We start from the raw sequence: 26012 nt of genomic DNA, 5'->3' as shown, positions 1-26012 counted from the left end.
TAAGGGAAATATGATAGCTTACCCAGCTAGGCAAAAAGCTGCCACTTCTTGCCACTTTAGTAAGTAGGGCCTAATAAAAATTAAGAGCCAATGTATTGTGAGAGTAGTATGGAAAATGATGATGGTGATAACTCGAATTAGGATATTGTAATAGTACTATGTCTATATTTATTTCTTTTAGCTTGTTAATGGAATTGATTAATTTTCAAATTAATTATACTTTTTTTTTCAGGTTACAGATTACAACCCAATTAATATCAAAATATCCTGCAAGTTTACCTAACAGTGAGCTGTCACCATTATTGATGATACTATACCAGCTTCTACCTCAACAGCGACGTGGGGAACGTACACCATATGTGTTACGATGCCTTATGGAAGTTGCATTGTGTCAAGGCAAGAAATCAAACCTAGAAAGTTCACAAAAATCAGATTTATTGAAACTCTGGATTAAAATTTGGTCTATTACCTTTCGCAATATAAGTTCTGAACAAATACAAGTTGAAAATTTTGGCTTACTTGGAGCCATAATTCAAGGGAATTTAGTTGAGGTTGACAGAGAATTCTGGAAGATATTTACCAGTTCAGCCTGCAGACCTTCATGGTAAGTTGATTACTCATTGTATCAGATTTTGCAGTTTTCATATTTATATATTTTATTTACACATATACCCACACCCACAGAGGACAGGGCAAAAGTAAAAGTAGGTTTACTGTTGTTACAGAGCTTGTTCTTATATTAATTGTATTATTTATTTGTATTATTTCCATATGAACAAATGTAAACCTACTTTTGCCAACTCCTATATATATATTCATCTACCCCCACACTCCTGATTTTTGAAATTTGTAATTTTAGTTAAAGATTGTTAAATTCTATTGCAGATGCTTTTATTGTTTGTCCAGAAAGTCTTAATAAATAAATAAATGTAAATTTAGTTTTACATATGCAGAGATTACTAAGGTCAGTTTTAAAGCATTAAATGTTTAGATATTTTTATGTGTAATTTGACTATTCATCACTTGTTTGCTCAATATACATAAACCTTAATTATTTAGTGGTACTATATACTTAAAGAGGTTACTTTAACATTAATTATTCTTTGTTTTGTTCCAGTCCTGTCATACGCTGTTTGACTTTGGCACTGACCAACTGTGTAGTTCCAGAAACAGTAAAAACGGGAATGGAGCAGAATATATGTGAAGTAAATAAAAGTTTTTCTTTAAAGGAATTGATAATGAAATGGCTCTTACTCTATCAGTTAGAAGATGACTTTGAAGACAGTACAGAGCTACCTCCAATTCTTCACAGGTAATTTGAGTTCATTAGTGTGCTGCTGTGTTTTGTTTTTGTTTTAGTAAGGCTTCATCCATTACTATTTTATGCTAGACTGCTGTATTTTACAGTAATAATGAAGGATTTCCCAGAGCTAGCCCTAATGTTAAATAGTCCATTTGTTGTTACAGTTTTCTTTCTTTTTGTGCCTGGATCTTTGTCAACATACTTTTACTTTATTCTTATCTCTCTGCCTACACAGTGAGATGAAGAACATGCATATAACTCTGTGAGCACTTATGTGTTCCTTTGTGATCTTCTGTAAATAGGTCTACCTGAACATATATCCAACTCAGGTGTATCCTGTAATCATATGAGAGTATCTTCTGGGTGCAATATGTTAAGTCAGCGGGGGAATGAAATGAGAAAAAGACAAAATGAGACTTAATTACTAGGATGGGGAACAGCTTGCCCTCCTAACCTTTCCATAGTCAGTAATTGGAACTGAGTGATTGGAAGACAGACCTTTGGATTCTAGTGCTATAATTTCATAATTGTTTTATTTCAGAAATGAGCTTTAAAAATTATGCACAATTGTGCTTCTAGGAAGTGTTAACAATAGTAACAAAAATGTATGCTCCTTTAATTCTTCTTTCATATGTTAAATCATTCGTTATAGATGAAAGCAGTTTTAATTTTGGATCCAAATTTTAGAGGTCAATACTAAAGACAAACAGTGATGTTTAAGTTTAAAGAGTACTTTAAATGGCTTTGATGTTCTAAGTGAAGATTTTTATTTTCCTTTATAGTAATTTTCCTCATCTTGCACTGGAGAAAATTCTTGTGAGTCTCACTATGAAAAACTGTAAAGCTGCAATGAATTTTTTCCAGAGTGTGCCGGAATGGTATGTTATCTAACAGAGTCCTGTGTTTTTTAAAGTTATATCTTTAATTACGTCTTAAAAATTTTCAACTAAATTGGCCAATTAAAAAAAAATCTCTAGTTAGCCAGGAAAATGTTTCTTTTAATTTAATGATGCCAATTTATGTTCTCGAATATTAAATCCAGTTTACTATTTTTAATGTGGTATAGTATAATGTGACATTTGCCAATGGAAGAAACAGAATGTTATGATGGCCTAGTTTGGACACATACCTAGGCTGCAGGTTTGATCCCCGGTGGGAGGTGGCTGATCCATGTTTCTCTCCCACATCAATGTTTCTCTCTTTTCCCCGTCCTTTCCTCTGTCCTTAAAGATCAATTAAAAAAAAAAATCTGTGTTGTTAGCTTTAAAAAGTAGTAATAAAAGAAGCCAATGATAATTGAAGAAAGGGAAAACAAAAATAAGTTTTAAAACCTCATTTTAGTTGATTGACACAAGGCTTATTTTTTCACTGTGACTGAAAATGACTCACTGGCATGAAGATTTTTAATCTCCCTCAAGAGGGCATAAGATAAAAAAAATCCTACATTTTGGAGAAATCAAAGGTTGAAAAAGGGAAATGCTTTATAACGTTATTGTTCATGTTTATATATTGTGTTCATATTTATGTCTGGTGTTAATGTTTTCTTTTTAATACTTTCTGAATTTGCCTTTGAGATTATAACTTTTATTTCTTCTTTGAAACTATTGGTAAAATTTGCTACTGAATGATGAAATTTAATACAAGTAGGCACCAAAGTCGATAGAGGAGGAACATTTAAAAGAATAATCCATTAATCGTATAAACAGTCTTCGAATAAGTTAATGTTTTCATTTGTATTATACTGTTGCTATATGAAGTATTAGGTAGTTTGATTATAAAGATCTTACTTTCTTGAAGTGCACAATACCCAAAAGAGAAAGAAGAGCCTTCATTCTCAGCAGTTGAAGAGCTATTTCTTCAGACAACTTTTGACAAGATGGATTTTTTAACCATTGTGGAAAAATGTACTATAGAAAAGCACCAATCCAGTAGAGGATTTTCTGTCCACCAAAATCTCAAGGAATCACTGGATCGCTATCTTCTGGGATTGTCAGAACAGCTTCTAAATAACTACTCCTCTGAGGTAATTTCATTCCACTTTGGTAGACTGTTAGGAAGGAGGAATGAGTAAGAAAGGCACTAAGAATGGTGAGATGCTTACTTTTAAAAACAAAGTGACTATACATATCAGTTAGCAGTGAAAACAGCATGAAGAAAGGAAAACTGAATAATAATAATTTGATACATTTTTAATCGAAGAATTCTGGTAGACCCTATAGAAGTAGAATTCTTTGAGGGTGAGGTTTATGGGAAATAATAATAATAATGATTTTGAGTAGAGTGATTATTTGATGAAAAAGTGACTCAGTTTTGTGGAGGGAAGTGGTACAGTAACAGCAAAGGACATAATTGAAGCTGATCTAATGGATTTTGGTGGTCACTGAAGAAGAAAGAGTGATTAATAAATGTAATGAATGAACTAGCAGTCACCCATATTTTAGATGTCATCTAGTAATTTCTCATATATCATTTTCTTTGTCCTCTTAAATCACAAATTCTATTCTGTGTGTCCTATTTTCTTGCCAAAACTCCATGCCTTTCTACCCATTTCTATATATTCAAATCTTCTACATGTCAGATTCCTTGCTGAAGCCTTTCTTAGATAATCTTAGATTATCTTTCTTAGGTAATTCATCTTTTGATTTTCATAATACTTAATATTTCTTTTTTTAAGTGGACACCTAGCATCTTCCTTGTATCACAGTTTGTGTATATGTTTTATATACAAATACCTCTTAAACCATGCTATAAACTCCTTAAAGGGCATATATATGTATTTTTTATTGATCTTTGTATCTGCCTCGATGCCTTGTTACATGGTAGATGATAAAATATTTGTTGAATAAAATAAAAACTATAGCTACTGAAAGGAGTGAATTCAGTAGCCAGGGGCTAGTGAGCTGAGGAACCAGAGAAGGGATAGTTTGCCTGTTTCCTCTGCCTTAATCTTAATTACTGACATTCTTCTGGATCACAGTTGTAACTACTGTCATTACAAAGTAATATGGCCCGGCCGGGTGTGGCTCAGCGGTTGAACGTTGACCTAGGAGCCAGGTGATTGGGGTTCGATTCCTGGTCAGGGCACATGCCCGGGTTTCGGGCTCGATCCCCTGTCAGGGGGCGGGCAGGAGGCAGCCGATCAATGACTCTCTCATCACTTATGTTTCTCTCTCTCTCTCTCTCCCTCTCCTTTCCTCTCTCTGAAATCAATAAACATATATTTAAAAAAACAAAAGCAAAAAAACAACCCAAAAAACAAAGTAATATGGTGTTCTGTGTTTCCCCCTAAAATGCCATTTCCTACAATATAGGAACAAAAAATTTAAAAACCTGGTTTTTCTGTGTAACCTTTGCAAAATCATACTTAATTTTATAAAATTAGCTAAGCAGTATCTACTTCCAGAAATATTTTTGTTAGTCTGTGGAATCTAAAAGCTGAATAAATGAAGGTTCTTGTCCTTGAGATACTCACAAGGTCATTTTAATGTTTCTTTATATGAATCTAATTTCTGTGTATGTTCTAAGAGTTACGGACATTTATTTGCTTATCAGGTTTTTTTTCCTACCTCCCTCAAATACTTCAGGGCCTTTGTGTGCAGTATACTGTTCTACTTTAAGAGGAGATGTCTTACTTGGCCATTATGAGATACTTCTACTGTTTTCTTGAGAATCCTGGTTATCAACTCTGCAGGGATCTCTTAGATGGTTTTTAGAAATGATCAGAGTTATGCCACTTAATTATCTGAACTTTTGTTTCTTAATATGTACATAAAATTTGTTCTTACAAGAGATAATCATAGAGTACTCAAATTATTTATGATCTATACGTTTTTATTTGTGTTTTACTTTTAGACTACAAATACAGAAACGCTTGTCCGGTGTTCAAGTCTTTTGGTGGGTGTTCTTGGTTGCTATTGTTATGTGGGTGTAATAACTGAAGAGGAAGCATATAAATCAGAATTATTCCAGAAAGCCAAGGTAGGAGAATTTATGTGAATAAATTCTGGATTAATTGAATGAAATATATCCCTGGGAAAATTAGTGCATTTGATTAGAAAATATAAATTTTTATGTAGGTTAACCCCTTCTCTTGTATTTATGCAAATAAATGAATGGAATAAGAATAAATGATACTATGTGTCCTTTCTTAAGATTTAAAATTATTTAAGCCAACTATAAGTATAATAATTGAAGTAATATTACATTAAAATTTAATCTCAACAAAAATTCTGATTTTTATCTTTTAAAAGTTTTTCCTGTTATCAGTTATACTAAAGAATCCTTGACTGAGAGTATTAATCAAGTAGGCATTCAGCATGAAACTTCTTTTCATCTTTGGGCACTACTGGCACTTGTGTGATTTGTAAGAACAGGGTATAAAATTTGTCATTTAAAAAAATTGTTCTTAATTTTTAATTATACTATAAATCAAGTATAACTTCTCAAAAACACTTAATTTTACCTTTAAGTAAAACTTTACAAAGCAGTTAAACTATAATTTTAACAGGAATTTGAATTTTTCCTTCTTTTATTCTTAATAGTCTCTAATGCAGTGTGCTGGAGAAAGTATTACTCTGTTTAAAAATAAGACAAATGAGGAATCTAGAATTGTTTCATTGAGAAATATGATGCATCTATGTACAAGTTGTTTATGTAACTGTAACAAGGTAAGATGTTCTTCCTACTCAACAGTGTAGCCTATGTAGGAAGTTGATAACTTGTTGGTGTTTATTGTTTTTTGGTTCATTTATAAGTTTATACACTGATTTAAAATTAAATTGAATGGAAAATAAAAGGTAGTATCCAGAGGAATAAAGCAATAGATCATCTCAGTTCCTCATGAAACTAATTTCATTATATCAGGAAGGTTACAGAGATTATTTTACCACTGTTATCTACTACATACATGACTCTTATTGCTGGCATATTTCCATTCATTTAATAAAAATGTGTTCACTGTGCCCAGCCGGCATGGCTCAGCAGTTGAGCATTGATCTGTGATCCAGGAGATCATGGTTTGGTGCCCGTTCAGGGCACACGCCTGGGTTGCGGGTTTGATCCCCAGTGAGGGGCGTGCAGGAGGCAGCCGATCAATAACTCTCTGAAATCAATAAAGACATATTCTTTTAAAAAATGTATTCATTGCTAGCTAGGTGATGTGCATACCTCTGTACCAAGGTTAGTGAGCACCACAACGATAAATGAGTCCAGCATATACATTACTTTCGTTTTGCCCAGATAGTCTTACATACATAGCATTTGGTAGGAAGAGTGCTACTGTGTGTGGTCTTTGTTTTAATTTGGGGTAAGTCTGAGGGGTAGCTGAGCCAGTTCAGGATGTTTATAATAACTGGAAACATTTTTGAATGCTAATGTTAAGTACATGGCCATATATCAATATTATCAGCATGTAGTTTTGGTTTTGTAATGTGTTTTCCTGTTTTACTGGAAGTGGGGAAGGAAGTGGAAGAAGAAGCTCTAAACTACAATTATTGCTTGCTTCTGTGTAGGGTCATTAGCTGGTATTTTACTTTAATGTTGTTTATGCACAGTGAAAGATTATGTGCTATAGTTATTATTACTCTAAGAAAAGAGATTAGTATTTTTTGAAGTAATTTATAGCCTCTCCCCAATAGTAAACTCTCTATTCATGCTTTTTATGTTAGAGAGTTTTCTTTGTAAAGGAAAATTTACATTTCATTCAAGATAGAGAAAATATTGTCTGCCAAGAATAATTGTTTTTATTTCTTTGTTTGCTTGGTTTTCTTGTTCAACTTCATTACAGCACAATCCAAATAAGATTGCATCTAGCCTTTTCCTACGATTGTTAACATCAAAGCTAATGAATGATATTGCAGATGTTTGTAGAAGTTTAGTAAGTATGCTTCTTGTTTTATTACCATATTTTATTGATTTTTAAGATGCTTTTTCCCCCCATTGAAATCTGTCCTAAATAATGATGCATTTCACAATATATGGCATCTTATGTTTTTTCAAAATGTGGAAATTAAAGTTATTTGGTTTGGGAGGGGCTATATTCCATTGCTTCTTTTAATATCGGTACCTAGCACAGTGCTTGGCTTTTAGTTTCTCAGTAAGTGATAATAGACTGAACAATTAGGAACTAATCATCCAGGCTCATACCTATTTCTGTATAACAGTGTACCAAAATTATAATAGTACTCTGTTCATAAGAATGAAAACAAAAACCTTGTCAGGTAAGCAACATAATCTCATTGTGATATTTGTTTTTCTTCAGTACAAATGGGCTTCTGTGATGCATACTTTTTTTTACCTGGAATAGTGCATGGCACACAGAATAGATACTCAAATATGTAACGAGTGAAAAAAATATTCTATAACTAGATTAATTTCATTTAATAATAAATCTTGGTCACTTTTCCATGTTGCTACCTAGCACTACCCCTTCCATTTTTTTAGTAGTAACTTGGTATTTTATTAATATGGATGTAGTATACATGTATTTTTAGCCCATCAAATCTTTTTTTAAAAATAATTTTTAATTTTTCAATTACAGTTGATGTTGTTATATTAGTTTCAGGTGTACAACCTAGTGATTAGACATTTATATAACTTACTAAGAGATCATCCTGATAAATCTTGTACCCATCGGATGCCATACATAGTTATTACAATATTATTGACTGTTTCCTACGCTGTACCTTACACCCCATGACTGTTCTGTAACTACCAGTTTGTATTGGATTGTATTTCCTTTTTCATCCAACTCTCCAACCCGCCTCCCATCTGGCAACTGTCAAAATGTTCTCTGTATTTATGAGTCTGTTTCTGTTCAGGTTCATTTATTTTGTGTTTTAGATTCCACATATAAGTGAAGTCATATGGCATTTGTCTTTTTCTGTCTGACTTATTTCACTTGGCACAGTACCTTCCAGGTGCATCCATGTTGTTGCAGATGCGAGATTTCATTCTTTTTTAATTGCTGAGTCATATTCCTTTGTGACAGCTTTTCTGGGTAATCGTGGTTATAGATCCTTGCTTTTTATGCACAACTTCTACTTTATCTGTTCATCTATTGATGGGCACTTAGTTGACTTCCGTATCTTGGTTATTGTAGATAATGCTACAATGAACATATAGATGCATGTGTCTTTCCAATTTAGTGTTTTGAGTTTCTTTGGATAAATACCCATGAGTGGAATTGCTGGGTCTTTCTTTTTCTCTGGTTTAGCCTTTCTTTTAAAGTCTGTTTTGTCTGGTATAAGTATTGCTATGCTAGTTGTTTTTTCTTTTTGTTTGTTTGTTTCTATATTTGTAAATTATTTTTTCCATCTTTATACTTTCTGTCTGTGTGTGCCTTTTGATGTGAAGTGATCCCATTTGCCTCTTGATTGGAGCATTTAATCCACTTGCATTTAAAGTAATTGATAATAGATATATATTTATTGCCATTTTATTATTCATATTTTTTGATCATTTTTTATCTTTCTTCAGGTTTAGTGGTAATGAACTCCTATAGCTTTTTCTGTTCCTGGAATCTCTTCATCTGTCCTTTGATGATAGCTTTTCTGGGTAATTTTGATTGTAGATTCTTGCTTTTTATCACTTTGAATACTTTGTGCCAATCCTTCCTGCCTGCAAAGTTTCTGTTGAGAAATCAGCTGACAGTCTTATGGGACCTCCCTTGTAACTAACTAATTGCTTTCTTCTTTCTGCTTTTAAGATTCTCTTTCTCTTTAATCTTTGCATTTTAATTATTATGTATCTTAGTGTGGGCCTCTTTGGGTTCATGTTGTTTGGCACTCTCTGCACTTCCTGGACTTGTATGTCTATTTCCTTTGCCAAGGTAGGAAAGTATTTTGTTATTATTTTTCCAAATAGGTTTTCAATTCTTTGCTCTCTCGCTTCTTCTGGGAACTACCCCATAATGTGAATGTTGGTATGCTTGATGTTGTCCCAGAGGCTATTTAAACTGTCCTCAATTTTTTTATTCTTTTTGCTGTTCCGACTGGGTGTTTTTTGCTACTTTATCTTCCAAATTGCTGGTTTGCTCCTCTCCTTCATCTACGCTACTCTTGATTCCCTGTAATATATTCTTCATTTCAGTTTGTGTATTCTTCATTTCTGATTGGTTAGTCTTTATGTTTTCTGTTTCCATTTTGATGTTTTCTATCCCTTGTTGAAGTTCTCACTGAATTCATCTATTCTTCCCCTAAGTTCGTTGAACATTCTTATAACCAGTATTTCAAACTCTGCATCTGGTAGATTGCTGGTCTCCATTTTGTTTAGTTCTTTTTCTGGAGTTTTGTTCTAGTGTTTCATTTGGAACATGTTTCTTTGTCTCCTCATTTTGGCTGCCTCCCTGTGTTTGTTCCTGTGTATTAGGTAGAGCTGTTACGTCTCCTGACCTTGGTAGAGTCGTGTTATGTAGTGGTTGTCCTGTAGGGCCCAGTAACACAGCCTCCCTGGTCACTCAAGCTGGGTACTTCAGGTGCACCCACTTTTTGCTATGTGCACCCTCCTGTTGTGGTTGAGCCTTGATTGTTGTTGGTACATCAACGGGAGGGATTTACCCCCAGGCCGATTGGCTGTGACGGGCCATGACTACTATGGAGGGGCCAGCCCTGGGGAGCAGGACTTTGTGGTCCTGGTGCTCTGGTTGGGCTCTGGTGCCTGATGAGTTCTCCCTTGAGTATGTTGCTTTTGGAGGTGGTTGGGTGGTGCTGTGGCATCATCTGAAGCTGTCCACCTGATATGCTGGCTGTGGGGTCTCCTGGGAGGCGCAGACCAAGGTCACCTGCCACCTGTGCCCTGCCCAGGGCTACCTGGCATGAGCTACAGAGCGATCTGCAGGTGGCTGCTACTTGTGCTGGGCTTGGAGGTGACAGACGGGAGGAGCCCAAGCTGCTAACTGAGGGCAGCTGTTGATCTGGTGGGGGGGTTAGGGGTGTTGAGGATTGGCTCACAAAAGGAACAGTGGCTTCTGCCAGTACTTTTGTCTGGGTAAAAGCAGCTTCTCCAGTCCTTGAACCAAATCTGGAAAATTCAGTGCCTCCACGTATGTCCCTGGTTGTTTTCAAGTTGCTGCCCCAGCACTGGAACTCAGAACGAGTGAGTCCAAGTAAGTCCATGTATGGGCCCTTTAAGAAGAATGCCTGGGACTCCAGCAGCCTCTGTCTTAGCCACCATCTCTACTGGTTTTTGTAGCTAGAAGGTATGGGGACTTTTCTTCCCTGCACTGGAACCCTGGGCTGGGGGGGCCTGGAATCTCTTGCTTCTCAGGGGGACTTTCACAGCCAAAATATCCCTCCTGATTTTTCATATGTGAGTGTAGGACTAGCTTCCTCTCTGTCTCTTCCCCTCCTACCTGTATCGATGTGGTTTCTTCTATATATTCTTAGTTATAGGACTTTTGTTCAGCTGGATTTCAGTTGATTTTGAATGATGCTTGTTTTGTAGTTTAGTTGTAATTTTGATGTGGTTCTGGGAGGATGTGAATACTTTATTTACTGACTCTGCCATCTTGACGGGAAGCCCAACCCATCAGATCTTAAAGTAGTTTTTTTTTCTTTTACAGAGAGCTCTGTTATAAAAATTATTTTGTCTCCTTCTATTTGTACCTATGAAGGACATAGGATATATTCTAGAAATGGAATTACTCCTTCAGTAGAAATGTTAATTTGTTTTTGATGGATATAATAATTGTCCTCCAAAATAATCATATCAATTTATACTTTTCCCCACACCCTTATCAATTTTGGGTAGTACAAAATATCTTAGCATAAGAAATTATTTGTAAAGATTGCATATTATTCAGTTTATATAGACATATAGTTTATATCCATTTTTCTATTGTTGGACACTTAATAGAAATAATACTGCTGTGTTCATACACATAAATCTTGAATCATTTGATTAGGTGAATTTTAACTATAACATACTTCTGAAAGAATCCTACTTGAAAAAACACCTTTCTTTCTCCATTGAAGGTATCCTTTACCAAAAAGCCACTTGATTATGGACAATTAGAACCAATGGAAGATGATACTGATGAAAATGTAAAGGAGATGGAGAGTCAGTCATCCATGAGTCTATTTAATGATTACCCTGCTAGTAGTATTAGTGATGCAAATGAATCTGGAGAGAGCCAGCTTACTATTGGTAAATATATATTTACTTTGTGGGATTTCTTTTACCTCTTCATATTGATTTGACATTACAAAAAACCTCATAGATACCAATTTTATGCTCATTTTATTTCCTTTTGGTATAGTGTATCAGGATTGTTTTTTTCTATACCCTTTAGATTCTCTCTTTTTTAATCGAATTTATCAGTTTTCTTTACTCATAGGGGAATTAAAATAATTACTCAAGAAAATCATATGATAGATTTTTTTTGAGAATCGAAAGCAGGAGAGTGATAAAACATCCATAATGCCATCACTTTTAACCTTTTTCTGTTATTTCTCTGTAGATCCTTTGAAAATTGTAATTAGCATTGACATTCTGATGTCTTTTTTAAACCTTGTCTGTTTTCTTTTAACATTAATTACAAGCTTTTTTCCATTTAGCTACTTATATTGATGATCATACTTTTTTAATGGCTTCATAATATCCCAATTAACATATGTACCATAATTTTCTTGACCATTATTTACTTTTAGATTTCTAATAATTAATAGTACTGCAGTGAATGTTTGTCTATATAGATTTTTCCATAGGCCATTTCTTTTTTTTCCTTTTTTTAAATATATCTTTATTGATTTCAGAAAGAGGAAAGGAGAGGGAGAGAGAGAGATAGAAACATTAATGATGAGAGAGTCATTGATTAGCTGCCTAGCCCACAACCCGGGCATGTGCCCTGACCTGGAATCGAACCCCGATCGCCTGGATCCTAGGTCAACGCTCAACCACTGAGCCACACCCGGCCGGGCCATAGGTCATTTCTTGATGACAGAATTCTAGGGTAACCTTTGATGAAGAATTTTGAAGCTTTTAGTGTTTAATCAATTTTACCATAATTTTGGTTTTCATATACTTTTATGTTTTTTGTTTTTTGTTTTATCGAAGGGAGGATATTTGAGCTAATGGTCAGTATATGTGGCTATTGTGCCCCACTCCTAATTTTAATAAGTGCTTTTTATTTTTAGGTTCCATGAATCCTTTAGCTGAAGAACACCTGTCAAAACAAGATCTACTTCTTTTAGACATGCTCAAGTTTTTGTGTGTGTGTGTAACCACTGCTCAGACCAGTACTGTGTCATTTAGAGCAGCTGATATTCGGAGGAAATTGTTAATGTTAATTGATTCTAGCATACTAGACCCTACTAAATCTCTCCATCTGCACATGGTGAGTTAAGTAAAATGAAGATTCTCTTCAGTTCTGTCTGGCGTTGCTGCTGAAAATAGAATGACATCAGAATCACATAGTACCTTTAATGACTTGAAATTGATTTCTTGATGAACAAATCTGAGACTAGTTATAAAATACACTTTTTCTTTTAATGTGTTGTGAAAAAAAATTTAAGTAGATACTAAAACATTAAAACTTGGATGGACTTTGGATAGATTTATTATCTTTAGGTATAATTAATTATAAATTATTTTAAACTAGGCCAAGAAGCACAGATTCTGAATGTAAAAGTAATGCTTCAATAGCATTGCAGTTGAAGCCTGAATCTTGCCTTCACCTTAGTTTACATGCTTTAAACTTTTTTGATGTAATTTCAAAGTGATAGTACAGTAGTATAAGAACTTCATATTCCCTTCATAATCTTCTATAGTTAACATTTCATCACATGTGCCTTATCATTTTCTCTCTCTCTACACATTCACATGCACATAGCGTACCTTTTTTTCTGTATCCTTTTGAGATTAAGTGCAGATGTGATTCCCCTTATACTCTAGTGTGTATATCTTAAAAACAGTGATTCTCCTATAACCATGGTATAACCATCAGGAATATAACATTGTATTATTGCATTTAGTTTTCAGGTATGTTCAGTTTCTTTTAATCTGGAACAGTTCTTTAGTTTTTCCTTATCTTTCATGACCTCCCTGTTTTTCAGTAGTATAGCTGCTTGTTCTACAGAATTTCTCACTTTGGGTTGGTCTCTTGTTTTCTCATGATTAAATTTAGACTTTGATGAGCATATTACAGAAGTAATCCCTTTCCTGATCTACCCCCATCAATCTATCCATCTACTGATAGGTATGTCCAGTACCAATCCAACATTATAGATTTTACTTTTTTTCTCTCTTTGTATTTGTAGCTCCCTCTTCTAACAGTAAGAAACCTGGATTCTAACTTAACCTCAATACATTTGCTTGTTTACTCAATGTTCTTACATGTAACTTATCTGCTGACCTTGTGGGCCATCCCCCAGCCCTAGCCCTAGCCCTAGCCCTACTAGCCCTACTAGCCCTACTAGCCCTACTAGCCCTACTAGCCCTACTAGCCCTACTAGCCCTAGCTCTAGCCCTACTAGCCCTACTAGCCCTACTAGCCCTACTAGCCCTACTAGCCCTAGCCCTAGCCCTGGTGAATGTGTGGGGAGAGTCCCTGGCCCAGTGAACTGGCACATGTCAGATGATTTTTCCAGTCATAGCTGTGGGAAACATGCTAGATGATCCACTAATTAGAACCCCTTGGAAACATGCAGGTTGAATCCCTGTTAGATTTCCTAATCAGTTATCCAGCCCTGACCAATGGGGAAGGCTGTGTGCTTTTCTTGAAGCTTTGATGTTTAAGGCACTTAAAGACACTCAGTAACATCACATGCATGACTTCCGTGTCAAATATTTAAAATGGTCCAGTGTAATGTTATTTAATAATATCTGAGAAGGAGTAAGAAACATTTTTTACATGTAGATGATAAGAAGTTCTGATTTTTTTACTAGAGCCAGAAAATTATTTTGCCGCTCTTAGAAAAAGTTGTAGTACCATAGAGAGCCTTACCAGCTTGCCATAAGGAAGATAGGTCAGGGTATTTGACGTCTTCTCTGCCTATGATTATCTCAGCTTTCCAAAATTTATTAATAGAATAGTTTTTAAACATTGAAGTCTTATCCCCAAGCATTATTTTGGGAGGATAGGAACATAATATAGTTTCAGATTTTTGTTCAGGCTCTTAACCCCAACAATGATAACAACTATCATTTACTGAATTCCTACAAGAAATGCTAGACCTTTACATTCGTTTCCTTTAATCCTCACAGTAATCTGGCCAGGTAAGTGCTATATCCCCATTTTACAGGCGAGAGTACAAAGGCTCAGATGACAAGGCAAGTTTTTTAACCTCACAAGTAATAGGTTGTGCTGGGATTTAAATCCAGCTCTGACTTCAAATGCTTTCTTTAACTATACGGCCTTTTTGAAAAATTCACTGGTCTTGTGTGTATGTTTGTGTGTGTGCGCGTATGTGTATGTATATGCATGCGTGTGTCCATATATGAATTTTTGGTTAAGTATATAATTATTTTAAGTAAATGACACATGAAAAAAACTGATCTTCCCCCCCCCCCAACTATCTTAGTATCTAGTGCTTTTAAAGGAGCTTCCTGGAGAAGAGTATCCTTTGCCAATGGAAGATGTTGTTGTACTTCTGAAACCACTATCGTAAGCAATTAAAACCGTGTTATGTTCACTTAAAATTTATAAATTAACTGACGTGTTCTATTATGCTTATAAAGTTAAACTTTTTCCACCGTAGCAAATTGTGTCCTTTGTATCACTGTGACCAAGATGTTTGTAAAAGAATTTTAAACCACATCATTTATACAGTGGGGAACCTATGTCAAGGCAATATGGATTCTGAGAACACAGTGGATGCTCAAGGAGAGTTTCTAACAGTTGTTGGAGCATTTTGGTAGGTACTGGTTATTCTGTGGCGTTCTTACTTTTCTTTTGCTTCTTCTGATACAGGTACACATTTTGCATTTCTGCATTAGTGGTTTCTGTAACTGTATACTTCTTTTAACAGTTGTAAAATTTAATTTGTGTTTTTCCTTCCTTAATTTCTTGAACAATTAACGTTGTATTTTTCTTCAGGCTTGGCTTTCTAAAGTGTGTTTACTGTATTTTCCTGTGAATTTTGAATCACTTAATAATTTGTCATGTGTGGTGAATAAGCAAAGTGCAAGTCTAAACCCATATAGAGTATGATTTTGAAATCTTTGATAGAACAACAAAGACTTAAAAAAACTTCCCCTTTAAATTAAGCTTACTGTAACACGGTTAGCTGAAGTAAGATAGCCCTAAAATCAGACATAATGTAAACCTAAAAATATACATTAAAATGAACTCCTGCCCTGCTGGGCGTGGCTCAGCAGTTGAGCCTTGACCTAGGACCCAGGAGATCGAGGTTCAATTTCCGGTCAGGGCACATGCCCGGGTTCCGGGCTCAATTCCTTGTCAGGGGCGTGCAGGAGGCAGCCGATCAGTGACTCATCATTGATGTCTCTGTCTCTCTCTCTCCCTCTCCCTTCCTCTCTCTGAAATCAATAAAGATATGTTTAAAAAAGAAAAATGAACTATTTAAGCATTTGTTTTAGCTGGATTTTTTTTTTTGGAAGGTGAGAATGTTGGCATGTGCCACATAATGATTAAAGTTAGCATGGAAAGAAATTTTGGAAGTAACCTAAAATAACCATAATGTTCAGTGATTTTTTTTTTTTTCCACTGTGCTGTTGTTGGAATAATTGACATGGAAACACTTTATTTCAGGCACTTAACAAAGGAGGGGAAATGCACGTTCTCTGTAAGAATGGCACTAGTAAAATGCCTGAAAGCTTTGCTTGAGGTGAGTTACTCTCTATTAAGTGTTAGCAGGGTTTCCATAAATTTTTAAAGCAGCCTTTGTTTCTGTTTGTTAATGAATGATTTTTCTCTTAGTATTTAATATTTTACCTAAGTCGTTCTTTCCCACAGGCTGACCCTTATTCAAAATGGGCTATTCTTAATGCCATGGGAAAAGCCTTTCCTGTAAATGAAGTATTTCCACAATTTCTTGCTGATAATGATCACCAAATTCGAATGTTGGCTGCAGAGTCGATCAATAGGTAATGAGTCAGGTATTTATGAAATGTCTGGAGATATCAGTGCGGTGTCCAGGATATTCATAGGTTACTCGTAATATTAAAAATAGCTAAGCACTGTTAGGTCAGCTATAATTTTACAAAAAGCTAATAGTTATTGAGCATATACTGTATGCCTGGCTTTCATATTTTCTCTTAATTCTGACAACTATCATTTAAATACCATTATTTTCTCCCATTTATAGAGGAAAACTGTGGCTTAGAGATAAAGTAGCTTGCTTAATGCCATAGAGCTGGTAATGGTTGAGTTGAATAAGGTGTGGCTACTACTGCTTATGGGAGATACAGAATGTTTGAATATCACTGTGATTATATGAGTTTGTAAAATGAAAATTAGTACATTTTACATTTTGCTAATTATATTTATTCAAGTGAACATACAATTAGGCACTGGAGTGATTCTGTCATAGGGAACTGTTTTATGTTTGAGTACCTGAAGAAGCAGATGTTAATTTCTTAAAGACTGCGTGTTTATCAAGTTATCAAATTGATTTTAAAGCCCTAAATTGTAACCTGCCTGTACCTTTCCTACCTTGCACTTCTTGTAAATAAAGCACCTCTGTGCTTTATTTCTCCCCATAAAATTTATCACCACTTGAAGTGCTATATTTTAACATATTTACCCAGGATATAAGCTCCTGGATGGCATTGTTTTTTGTCTGTTGATTTAGCACCTAAAACAATACTTGGTATGTGGTAGGTGTTTAATAATTTCTAAAAATCAGTGAATATTTGAAAAAAATTACATTATACTTTAAAAACATTAAAACTGAAAATCATTTGAGTAACTTTGCTGTTCAGATGTAAGTGACCAATAATTTAAAATCACTGTAAAGAAATTGCTCTAGCAGTTACATAAATATATGTGTTAGATAACCTAATGTGCTCAAAGTTTGAATATGCTGACAATAATGTTTGTATAAATAGAATTGTATCTAAATCCTCAGGTTTGGGACTCTTCAGTAAAACCATAGTGCAATGTAAGGGTTATTAGTGTATGTGTGTTTTACTTCAAGTCCTTAGAGGATAGAAAATATATCCTGAAGTTAAAGACCTGAGGCTATACTCAAAGAAACAAAGAAAAAACTGATGGTTGCCAGAGGGGAGGAGGTGGGAGAATGGATGAAAAAGGTGAAGGGGAATAAGAAGTACAAACTTCCAGCTGTAAAATAAATAAGCCATGAAGATGTAGTATACAGCTTGGAATATAGTCAATAATACTGTAATAACTATGCATGGGGACAGATTGTTACTAGACTTAGTGTGATGATCACATTACAAGGTATATAAATGTTGAGTCACTGTGTTGTACACCTGACACTATTGTAATATTGTATGCAAACTATACTATAATAAAACATTATTTTAAAAGAACTTTAAAAAAAATGGAATTTTAGAGGATCTTAAGTTGAATGTAGAAAGCAGTGTAATAGTAGCATTGAACAATCTCTTAGGATTCAAAAATGTATACGTTCAAGAATGGCATGAACATAGCACTTGTTGTTGGTTTCTTTTTTAGGTGTTTACTTATTACATATCTAATACTGGGCTATTTTAAGAGAGATTAAAGAAACTGGAGGAATCAGAGGAACACCAAAAAGTTTAAAAGTCTTGATACTAAAAGAGCATAAAGGACAAAATTGATTGAAGAGTTTTCCTTAAATATACTAGGATATTTTCCAAATAGCACTGATCAACTGTTCTCCATCACATAAGAAAAAAATTTAAGTTTAACATCAAGACATTAAGCTATTTACTTTCAGGATGATTGAATATTAGAGCAGGTTGACGTAAGAGTCTGTGGCTCCTTCTAATTGGCATTTGACCAGAGGACAGTTTTTCTTTTCTGGGTAAAGTTCAGGCCTATTCAAGTTTGAGCAATAAGCTAAAAGATCTTTTGAGGCCCTTTTTGGTTTGAGGGGGGAAAAGGAGTGTATGGTAAAGACCCTAATATTCAGCAATGGATTTGAACCTCTTTTGAATAGACTCAGATTTTCTTAGTCTTTTGAAAGAAGACCTAGTATGTTAGTATGTCTCACAGAGTGACTTATTTTTGTCCTGTAATGTTTTAGAAAGTAAGGTTTAAGGTAAAATTTTATTTCCCTTTTTGCTTTTTTTAAAAGATTATTTCAGGATATGAAACAAGCAGGTTCTTCCACGTTATTGAAAGCACTTCCTTTGAAGCTCCAGCAGACAGCTTTTGAAAATGCATACCTGAAAGCTCAGGAAGGAATGAGAGAAGTGGTAATTTTAGTAATGTATATTTGCTACTATCATATACTTTCTATAAATATACCATATATTACTTTACCGACTTTCGCCTAAGACAGTTTCTACCTAACAGTTTACTGTATAAAGTTAGACTAAAATGGCGGGGGGGGGGGGCCTGGATGGAGGTGGGAAAGGGCAGGAAAATGAGGGACTTCTGTAATAGTGTCAACAATAAAAACCCCCAGTTAAATTAAAACTGTATGAATTGATTGAAATTGCTGTATTTATAGGTCAGAATTGGTTGAATAATGGCAATTTCCTTTGATTCAACTTATATGTAGTGTTTTTATGGGGAAAACAATTTCCTGAATTTTTTAGGAGTATAAGTAGCTTTATTTTTTATTAAAATATCTTTTTTGCAAGATCTAGATAAAAACTAGTTCAGAGAACAGGTGACATTAGGAAGAAATAGATTGAGAAGAATGTTCTAATAGGGAAGATCAAATTATCTTAGTGTTCTTTAGTGAACCTTATGATATTTATGTTTCTCTGTAGAATAATGATTTTTTCTTAATGAAAATTGTCTTAGTGTTAGAATTTATTTATTCATTTATTTATGCCTTGATTTGTTTGTAAAAAATATATGAGGCAATCAAATGACTATGCAATCTGTAATAGCACAAGACTAAAAAGGATAGTTGCATGAAAGAGTGTGAATTTAGAAAAAGATTCCAATAGATTTGAAAGATGATTGTAAATAATATAAAAATGAATAGAGATAATGTATATTATACATTTTAAAATCAGCCTGTCACATGCAAAAAGGGAAAATATTGACCTGACAACAATCCATTTAGAAAAAGACCTAAGAAGTTTTACCTTTCGAGAGCACACTATGAATCAACATTGTAATATTCAAAAAAAGCAAAGTCTGTGTTTGACATTATTGATAGAAGCATAGTGTCATGACAAGGTGACAAAAACAGTGATTTTCTATACATTTTAGAGGGCAGCTAGCATGTTGAGTTTGGTTTTGAGTAAAAGTAGACTGGTCTGTCTTTTATAAGGAATAGGTGGAATTGACTCAATGGAGACCTCATAGCTGTTTTTAAACATGTCAGTGATTGCCATTTAGTAAAGGAATTAGGTCCTTTTTATTGTACCAAAAACTTCTGTCAAATATAGCTAATCAAAAAATGTACACATCTGTAGCGATATTATAATGATTGAAGCATGTATCATTCTATCTAGTTGATTTTACTGTTCCTTTTGATAATATATATGATAATATTTTAAGTATAAAGAGTTATATATTGTTATAATGATAAACATGAGGTATACTTGGTAGTTGAAGAAGAGCTTTTTAATCTCATCTTGCAATTTCTTTTCTTCTTTGAAGTGCTTTATACCTCTCTGAAATGTTTAGCAATTCTTTCCATAATATCTTATCAAAAGCAGTCTTTGCCATTCTAGAAACTTTGATATTTTCTCACAGTCTCTACTCTTAGCTTCATCACTGTAGGATTTAGAACTGTTCACTGGTTGCTTAGATGTTGTGGTGTACTTTGATTTTTGCCTCATTGGTTTATTTGTAATGTTTAAATATTTATATTACATTATTGTTTTAAAAATTCTTTTAAAGCCCCACAGAGCTGAGAACCCTGAACTTTTGGATGAGATTTATAATAGAAAAGCTGTTTTACTGATGATGATAGCTGTGGTTTTATGCTGTAGTCCTGTTTGTGAAAAACAGGCTTTGTTTGCCCTATGCAAGTCCGTGAAAGAGAATGGATTAGAACCTCACCTCATTAAAAAGGTACTACATGTGGTTATATAATCTTCCTGTGGTAACTTATAAACAATTAAAAAAGTTAAACTAGAATTTTAAAGTGGCACTTATGAAAGACTTGGAGACAGTTTTATTTTTTAATAGTATGTTTTTAAATAGTGTATTTATTTGTATGCCATGTCATTTCTTGCATTCAGTTTAAGAGCATTTCACAAAGCATTCATTGAACTAACAAGGGTGAATGACCTGTCCTCATGCAGACCAGTCCCTCTGGGGTAGCATTTATTCAGGGAAACACATACAGAAAACAGCAGTAGCAAGTGTTTTGCCTGGTTGATTCTGGGGCAGGACATTGGGATCTAGCAGGACCAGGAGTAAAATTTTAGAGTTTTTAAGTTGCATGATTAGGGAAGGAGGACCAGGATCTAGCCTTGCATTTACATCAGCATAGTGTTGTAGAAGGTTTGTCCCTGCCCTGTTCCATCACCTCAGCATTCATGGTCTGGGAAGTTCCAAGCCCTTCCAGTGTAGATTTTTATGCAATGAACCAGTTATAGCTCAGTGCCGGATATACCATTCAGCATCTTAACAACATGGTTTCCATGGAGCTTTGCAGTAGGCCAGCCCATGGGTAATCAGTCTGAGGCAAGTTAACCTTTTATTTCCCAGTATTAAAATAAGTTGCTTATTTTTAAAAAAATTATACAATTACACTACCTAACTATTATTGTAAGTGGAATACAGTGTTTGGATTTTCTCATTTGGGTTTAGGACTGAGAAGGAGAATTATTTTACTTTAGACCTTTCTTTGGAATGTAATCAAATGTTGAAAATTGCAGTGTGTTTTCCTGTTTTTATTTAACATTTATTAAGGATTTGCTATGTGCCAGGCACAGTGCTAATTATATTAAATACATTTTTCTTATTTAGTCTTGCTTAAGTGGGTACTTTTATTATTCTCATCTCCTAGATGAGTAGATCAAGATATAGAAAAGTTAATGAATACTTAAAGACATACTGTTAGTAAGTATTATAAGTATTTAAATAACATATTGCTTTGCTATTTTCTTAAAGCATTCGCTTCTTTTTGATTTGTGCAGGTTTTAGAGAAAGTTTCTGAAACTTTTGGATATAGACATTTAGAAGACTTCATGGCTTCTCATTTGGATTATCTGGTTTTTGAATGGCTAAATCTTCAAGGTGCTGAATACAGCTTATCCTCTTTTCCTTTTATTTTATTAAACTACACAAACATTGAGGATTTCTATAGGTAGGTTTACTTATGGCACACGTGAAATATGCTTAACAAAATTAGGCAATAATGTTTGTCAATCCCCCCCCCCCCCACACACACACAGACATGGGAGGTTGTATAATATGAAAGGCAGGACAGCTTGTTTTAATGAAAGTATATTGAAGGGAATCCCTTGACTTTGGATATGGTCCTAACTGCCAGAACCAGCTATGTGACTTTAGGCAAACCATGTAACCATTCTTTGGGACCTGATTTTTTTAATCTGTCAAGTAAGGGAGTTATACAAGGAGACCTTTAATGTTCTTTTCAGCTCCAACATTTAAACACCTTTTCTATGAAAAGTGAAAGATAAACTAATAGTGGCTGGTTATTTCTGCCTTGTTTTTATTTTCTGTTGCCTGACTATAGGACATTTAGTCATTATTTCTATTAGTATTTATTTTTCTAACTCTAGAGAAGAAAATTTTGAAGATGGAGATGTTTGAAAACTAAAGAGTAATTAATGTATAGGTATTAGGATGATGGAAGGCAAACGTTCATTGTTTAGTGGTCCTCATTGTTCATTCAGTTTGACAATAATATTTACATTTATTCTTTGAATTTGTAAACTACTTTCATATTTCACTTTATAATAGTTTTATATAAATATCTTATGCAGAAGAATTAAACTTAATTTCTACTTTTTTTAAAAAAATATGTCTTTATTGATTTCAGAGAGAGGAGAGGAGAGGGAGAGAGAGAAAAAAACAGAAACATCAATGATGAGAGAGTCATTGATCAGCTGCCTCCTACATGCCCCCAGCTGGGGATTGTGCCCTCACCTGGAGTCACACCTCCATCTCCTGGATCATAGGTTGATGCTCAACCACTGAGCCCTGCTGGCCGGGCTGATTTCTACTTTTTTTGATCACAGAATTAGGGTGGTATATTCTAAGATCTCTATTTTTTTAATGTGACTATTTAGAATTTACTGAACTTTGCTTTTCCATTTAGAGTAAGAATGTTTCATCTAGATAAAATGGTAAATTCTAATACTTTAATTTAAAGAATTTTATTATTTTAAGAACTATTATAAAATTTTACTTTGAAAAGTTATGTATAATATATATTTTAAATTTTTATGTTTTAGATCTTGTTATAAAGTTTTGATTCCACATCTGGTGATTAGAAGTGATTTTGATGAGGTGAAATCCATTGCTAATCACATTCAAGAGGATTGGAAACGTCTTCTAATAGACTGCTTTCCAAAGATTCTTGTCAATATTCTTCCGTACTTTGCCTATGAGAGTATAGGAGACAGTGGGATGGCACAGCAACGAGAGACTGCTACCAAAGTCTATGATAAGCTTAAAGATGAAAACTTACTAGGAAAACAGGTATGACTTCAACTTTTACCTACATTTTATCCCTGAATTGATCTGAGATATAACTTTAAAATTTTAAGGCTCTTTCTTCATTTATGCAGTTAAATTTAATATGTGGTAATCACTAGCATAGATAGTCCATGGGTTTTTCTTGTACAGTGTTTTCTCCTTTTCATTGGCTTTTAAAGGATGTGTTTTTAATAAGAATTTTCTAAAATAAATTTTGAATTATTTTTCCTTTTTAAAATTTATTTTAATTGGCAGTAATAATATAACAACAGTTGCGAGTTAAATTCAAGCGATACTAAACAATGTATAGAAAATCTTTCTTATTTCCTCTTCAATTTCATTAAATCCTTCACTTTTCAAGGAAAAATGCAATCCCAAATTTCCATACCTGCTCTTTCTTTTTTCCAGGACTACCTTCCTGATATATGGTATAACTTACTTAGGAATTATGTTCATTGTTTTTTATCAGTAATCTCTACTATAAGTACTATGAAGGTAGAATTTTCTTTTTTCTTTCTCGCTGATGTATACTGACCATCTAGTATATATTGAGTATTCATTATTTGATAAAAGATGGAGTCAAGTAAAAAAGGATCTAACAATTTTTGTTTTACGGTAATTTACATAAAATTATTTGAGGCAACTTATATTAAAGCACATATACAAGGTGGGATGAAAGTAGGTTTACAGTTCTTATGGAAAATATATTGTACAATAATTAATAAATAATAGTACAAGAATAAACTCTGTTTTGCATACTCACCATTGTAAATCTACTTATGCCCCACCCTGTACAATGTTTTTTAAGGTGAAAGATTGATTAGTCCAATTGTTTGTTTATTGTTGGGTGTGTTTTTTTTTTTATGTAAGTGAGGATGACTAACCAGTGTTTGGTTAACATAAGAATTGTAAGTGGATAAACTTTGAGGGCCTCTTTTTTTGGTTGCCCGGTTATCTATATTGAACCAAGAAATGGAACAGCAAGTCTCTCAGTTGTGTAGATGGACCTTTGCCAGTCAGAGCTGGTTGTAAGTCTGTTGTCAGGTGGCGAATGGTGAGCAGACAAGCTCCTTTCCCAAAAGGCAATCAGAACAGGATGTTGGCACACCAAAGGAAATAGAATTTATGAGAGACACTCTTTCTTTACCCCCTCCCATCCAATCTCCTAGCTTAAACTTCTGAGCAGGCCTAATCTTAACTATTCTTTTTTTATATATTACAAAGGAATTTATTTATTACTGGTTCATTTATATTACCTTTTAAAGCGTTTTTTAATCAAAATTTGTTTTTATAGGAGATATTTCAAACCAAGTCATTTATCTCTTTTTATATAGAGAGTCATAGCCAACCTCAACAGTAAATGTCATTTCCTAGATCAGCATTAACTGTTCTTTTTGATGTATTCAGACCAAAATATAGCAATTTTCAGTCAGAATTAGTCTAGGAGGGAAAAGGGATTACAGTAAACTTGATTTCTTAGCTTCTTGATTAAAGAAATATATTAAATTCTTGTTAGTCTCAATTTAGCATGAGATTGTCATAAGTTAATTTTTTCTTTGTTTCTCTAATATGTGCTTTATCTGAGTCTTCTAGAATCTTTTTTCTTTGTAAGTGTTGGTACAAATATTATCAGTCTTTAAGTCTTTTAAAACTCTTCATTGTTGCCTGCCTTAAATCTTTACAGTTATAAGATTGTTTAGCTATACGTAGACATCTGAACAATTTTTATGTACTTTAGCTAAAATTACAGATCCTGCTTATTAGAGAATCATATGAAACTAATGAATTCAGTTGGAATCCTTTGTGCAAGGAAACTCTCATTAAAATTTCCTCTCATATTAATTAGACTTGGCCATTTTGTTCTTACTTATTCAAGATACAGTTTGAAATGAGGCTTCATTTTTACAAGGGCTGAAACCTTGGAAATGATGATTTGGACAACTGATATGTAAGCCTGAGGGAAAGGCTAGGATTTTTACATTAGATTTCTTGTCACATTCAAAAATATTACTGTTATTAGGAAGTGTTTTCAAACTTCCTTGTGCATCAAGTAAATTAACCATTTTCCCTTTAGTTTAGAGCACTGTAATTCTTTACTTGGAGAGCTAATAAATTCACCCTTAAGACTTTCACAGTTTTCATTCACTTGGCTGAGGTGTAATGTAGCAGACCCATTCTCTGTATTTAGAGAATTTATGCTCTTTGTGAGGCTACCTGTAGCAGGAAGCGATTGACGAAGAGTCTGTTCCTGTTGGATTTTAGTCTGTTGTTGATGATGTGGTGTAGGTAGCAACTGGCTTCAGAATTTGGATTAGCAACCAAGGGAGAAGTCATGCAGGGATGTCAACCATGGGGAGAAGTCATGCAGGGAACAAAAAAATGATTATTGCCAGTCACTGAGAATTTTTACTAGTAAAGTTTTCTAAGTGAAATAGTGTTCCCAAGTAAGAGTGAGATGCAGATTGAGGAACAGTGCAGATCAGCGGGGAATTTAGTGGGCAGGGACATGATTAGGTTGAGCAATTTAATATTAGGCCTGAAGCCTTCATCAATTAAAATGATTCTTTAAAATTAAGGGTCTGATTAAGGGAGTCTTGTTTGGTGTGGTTTCTTTACTTTCAGTTTGTAAGTTGGCTGCATAGCAGAAAAAAGGGGAGTTAGGTGTATATCTTTCAGATCTTAAATCTTTGGTCATCTGTTTCCTTCTATAGTCACTGAATAATTGTGGAAATGAGGCAATAACATGAGGTCCTTGAGCTGTCTTGAAGGTTACAGACAAAAACTTAAATATATTTTAATTTTATGTCCTTGCAGATTGATCACTTATTCGTTACTAATTTGCCAGAGATTGTGGTGGAGTTATTGATGACATTACATGAACCTGTGACTGCTGGTGCCAGCCAAAGCACTGACCTCTATGACTTTTCAGGGTATGGGTATTTTATTTAATTAATTAATTCACTAATTAATTTTTATTTAAATATATATATTTTTCATTGTGGA

The 26012-nt window shown here is 34.1% G+C and overlaps 1 protein-coding gene across 1 annotated transcript in view; it reads left to right on the top strand.

Moving 5' to 3' along the window:
* The window catches only part of ATM (ATM serine/threonine kinase), a 108072-nt gene that overhangs the window by 19199 nt on the left and 62861 nt on the right, over positions 1–26012 (top strand). The window contains exons 11-28 of the mRNA XM_081155496.1: positions 233–604; positions 1118–1312; positions 2086–2181; positions 3101–3326; positions 5156–5281; positions 5845–5970; positions 7089–7178; positions 11275–11446; positions 12436–12635; positions 14821–14903; positions 14998–15153; positions 16011–16086; positions 16215–16345; positions 18505–18625; positions 20235–20408; positions 21482–21651; positions 22766–23012; positions 25824–25939. Coding sequence (XP_081011622.1) covers positions 233–604; positions 1118–1312; positions 2086–2181; positions 3101–3326; positions 5156–5281; positions 5845–5970; positions 7089–7178; positions 11275–11446; positions 12436–12635; positions 14821–14903; positions 14998–15153; positions 16011–16086; positions 16215–16345; positions 18505–18625; positions 20235–20408; positions 21482–21651; positions 22766–23012; positions 25824–25939 — 2877 coding nt within the window. The remainder of the gene's footprint in view (positions 1–232; positions 605–1117; positions 1313–2085; positions 2182–3100; positions 3327–5155; positions 5282–5844; positions 5971–7088; positions 7179–11274; positions 11447–12435; positions 12636–14820; positions 14904–14997; positions 15154–16010; positions 16087–16214; positions 16346–18504; positions 18626–20234; positions 20409–21481; positions 21652–22765; positions 23013–25823; positions 25940–26012) is intronic.

This window comes from Miniopterus schreibersii, assembly GCF_964146895.1.
Source record: "Miniopterus schreibersii genome assembly, chromosome: 12".
NCBI classification, from domain to species: Eukaryota; Metazoa; Chordata; class Mammalia; order Chiroptera; family Miniopteridae; genus Miniopterus; species Miniopterus schreibersii.
The sequence above is the reverse complement of the archived record's forward strand: the minus strand, read 5'-3'. Positions and strand labels throughout refer to the sequence as shown.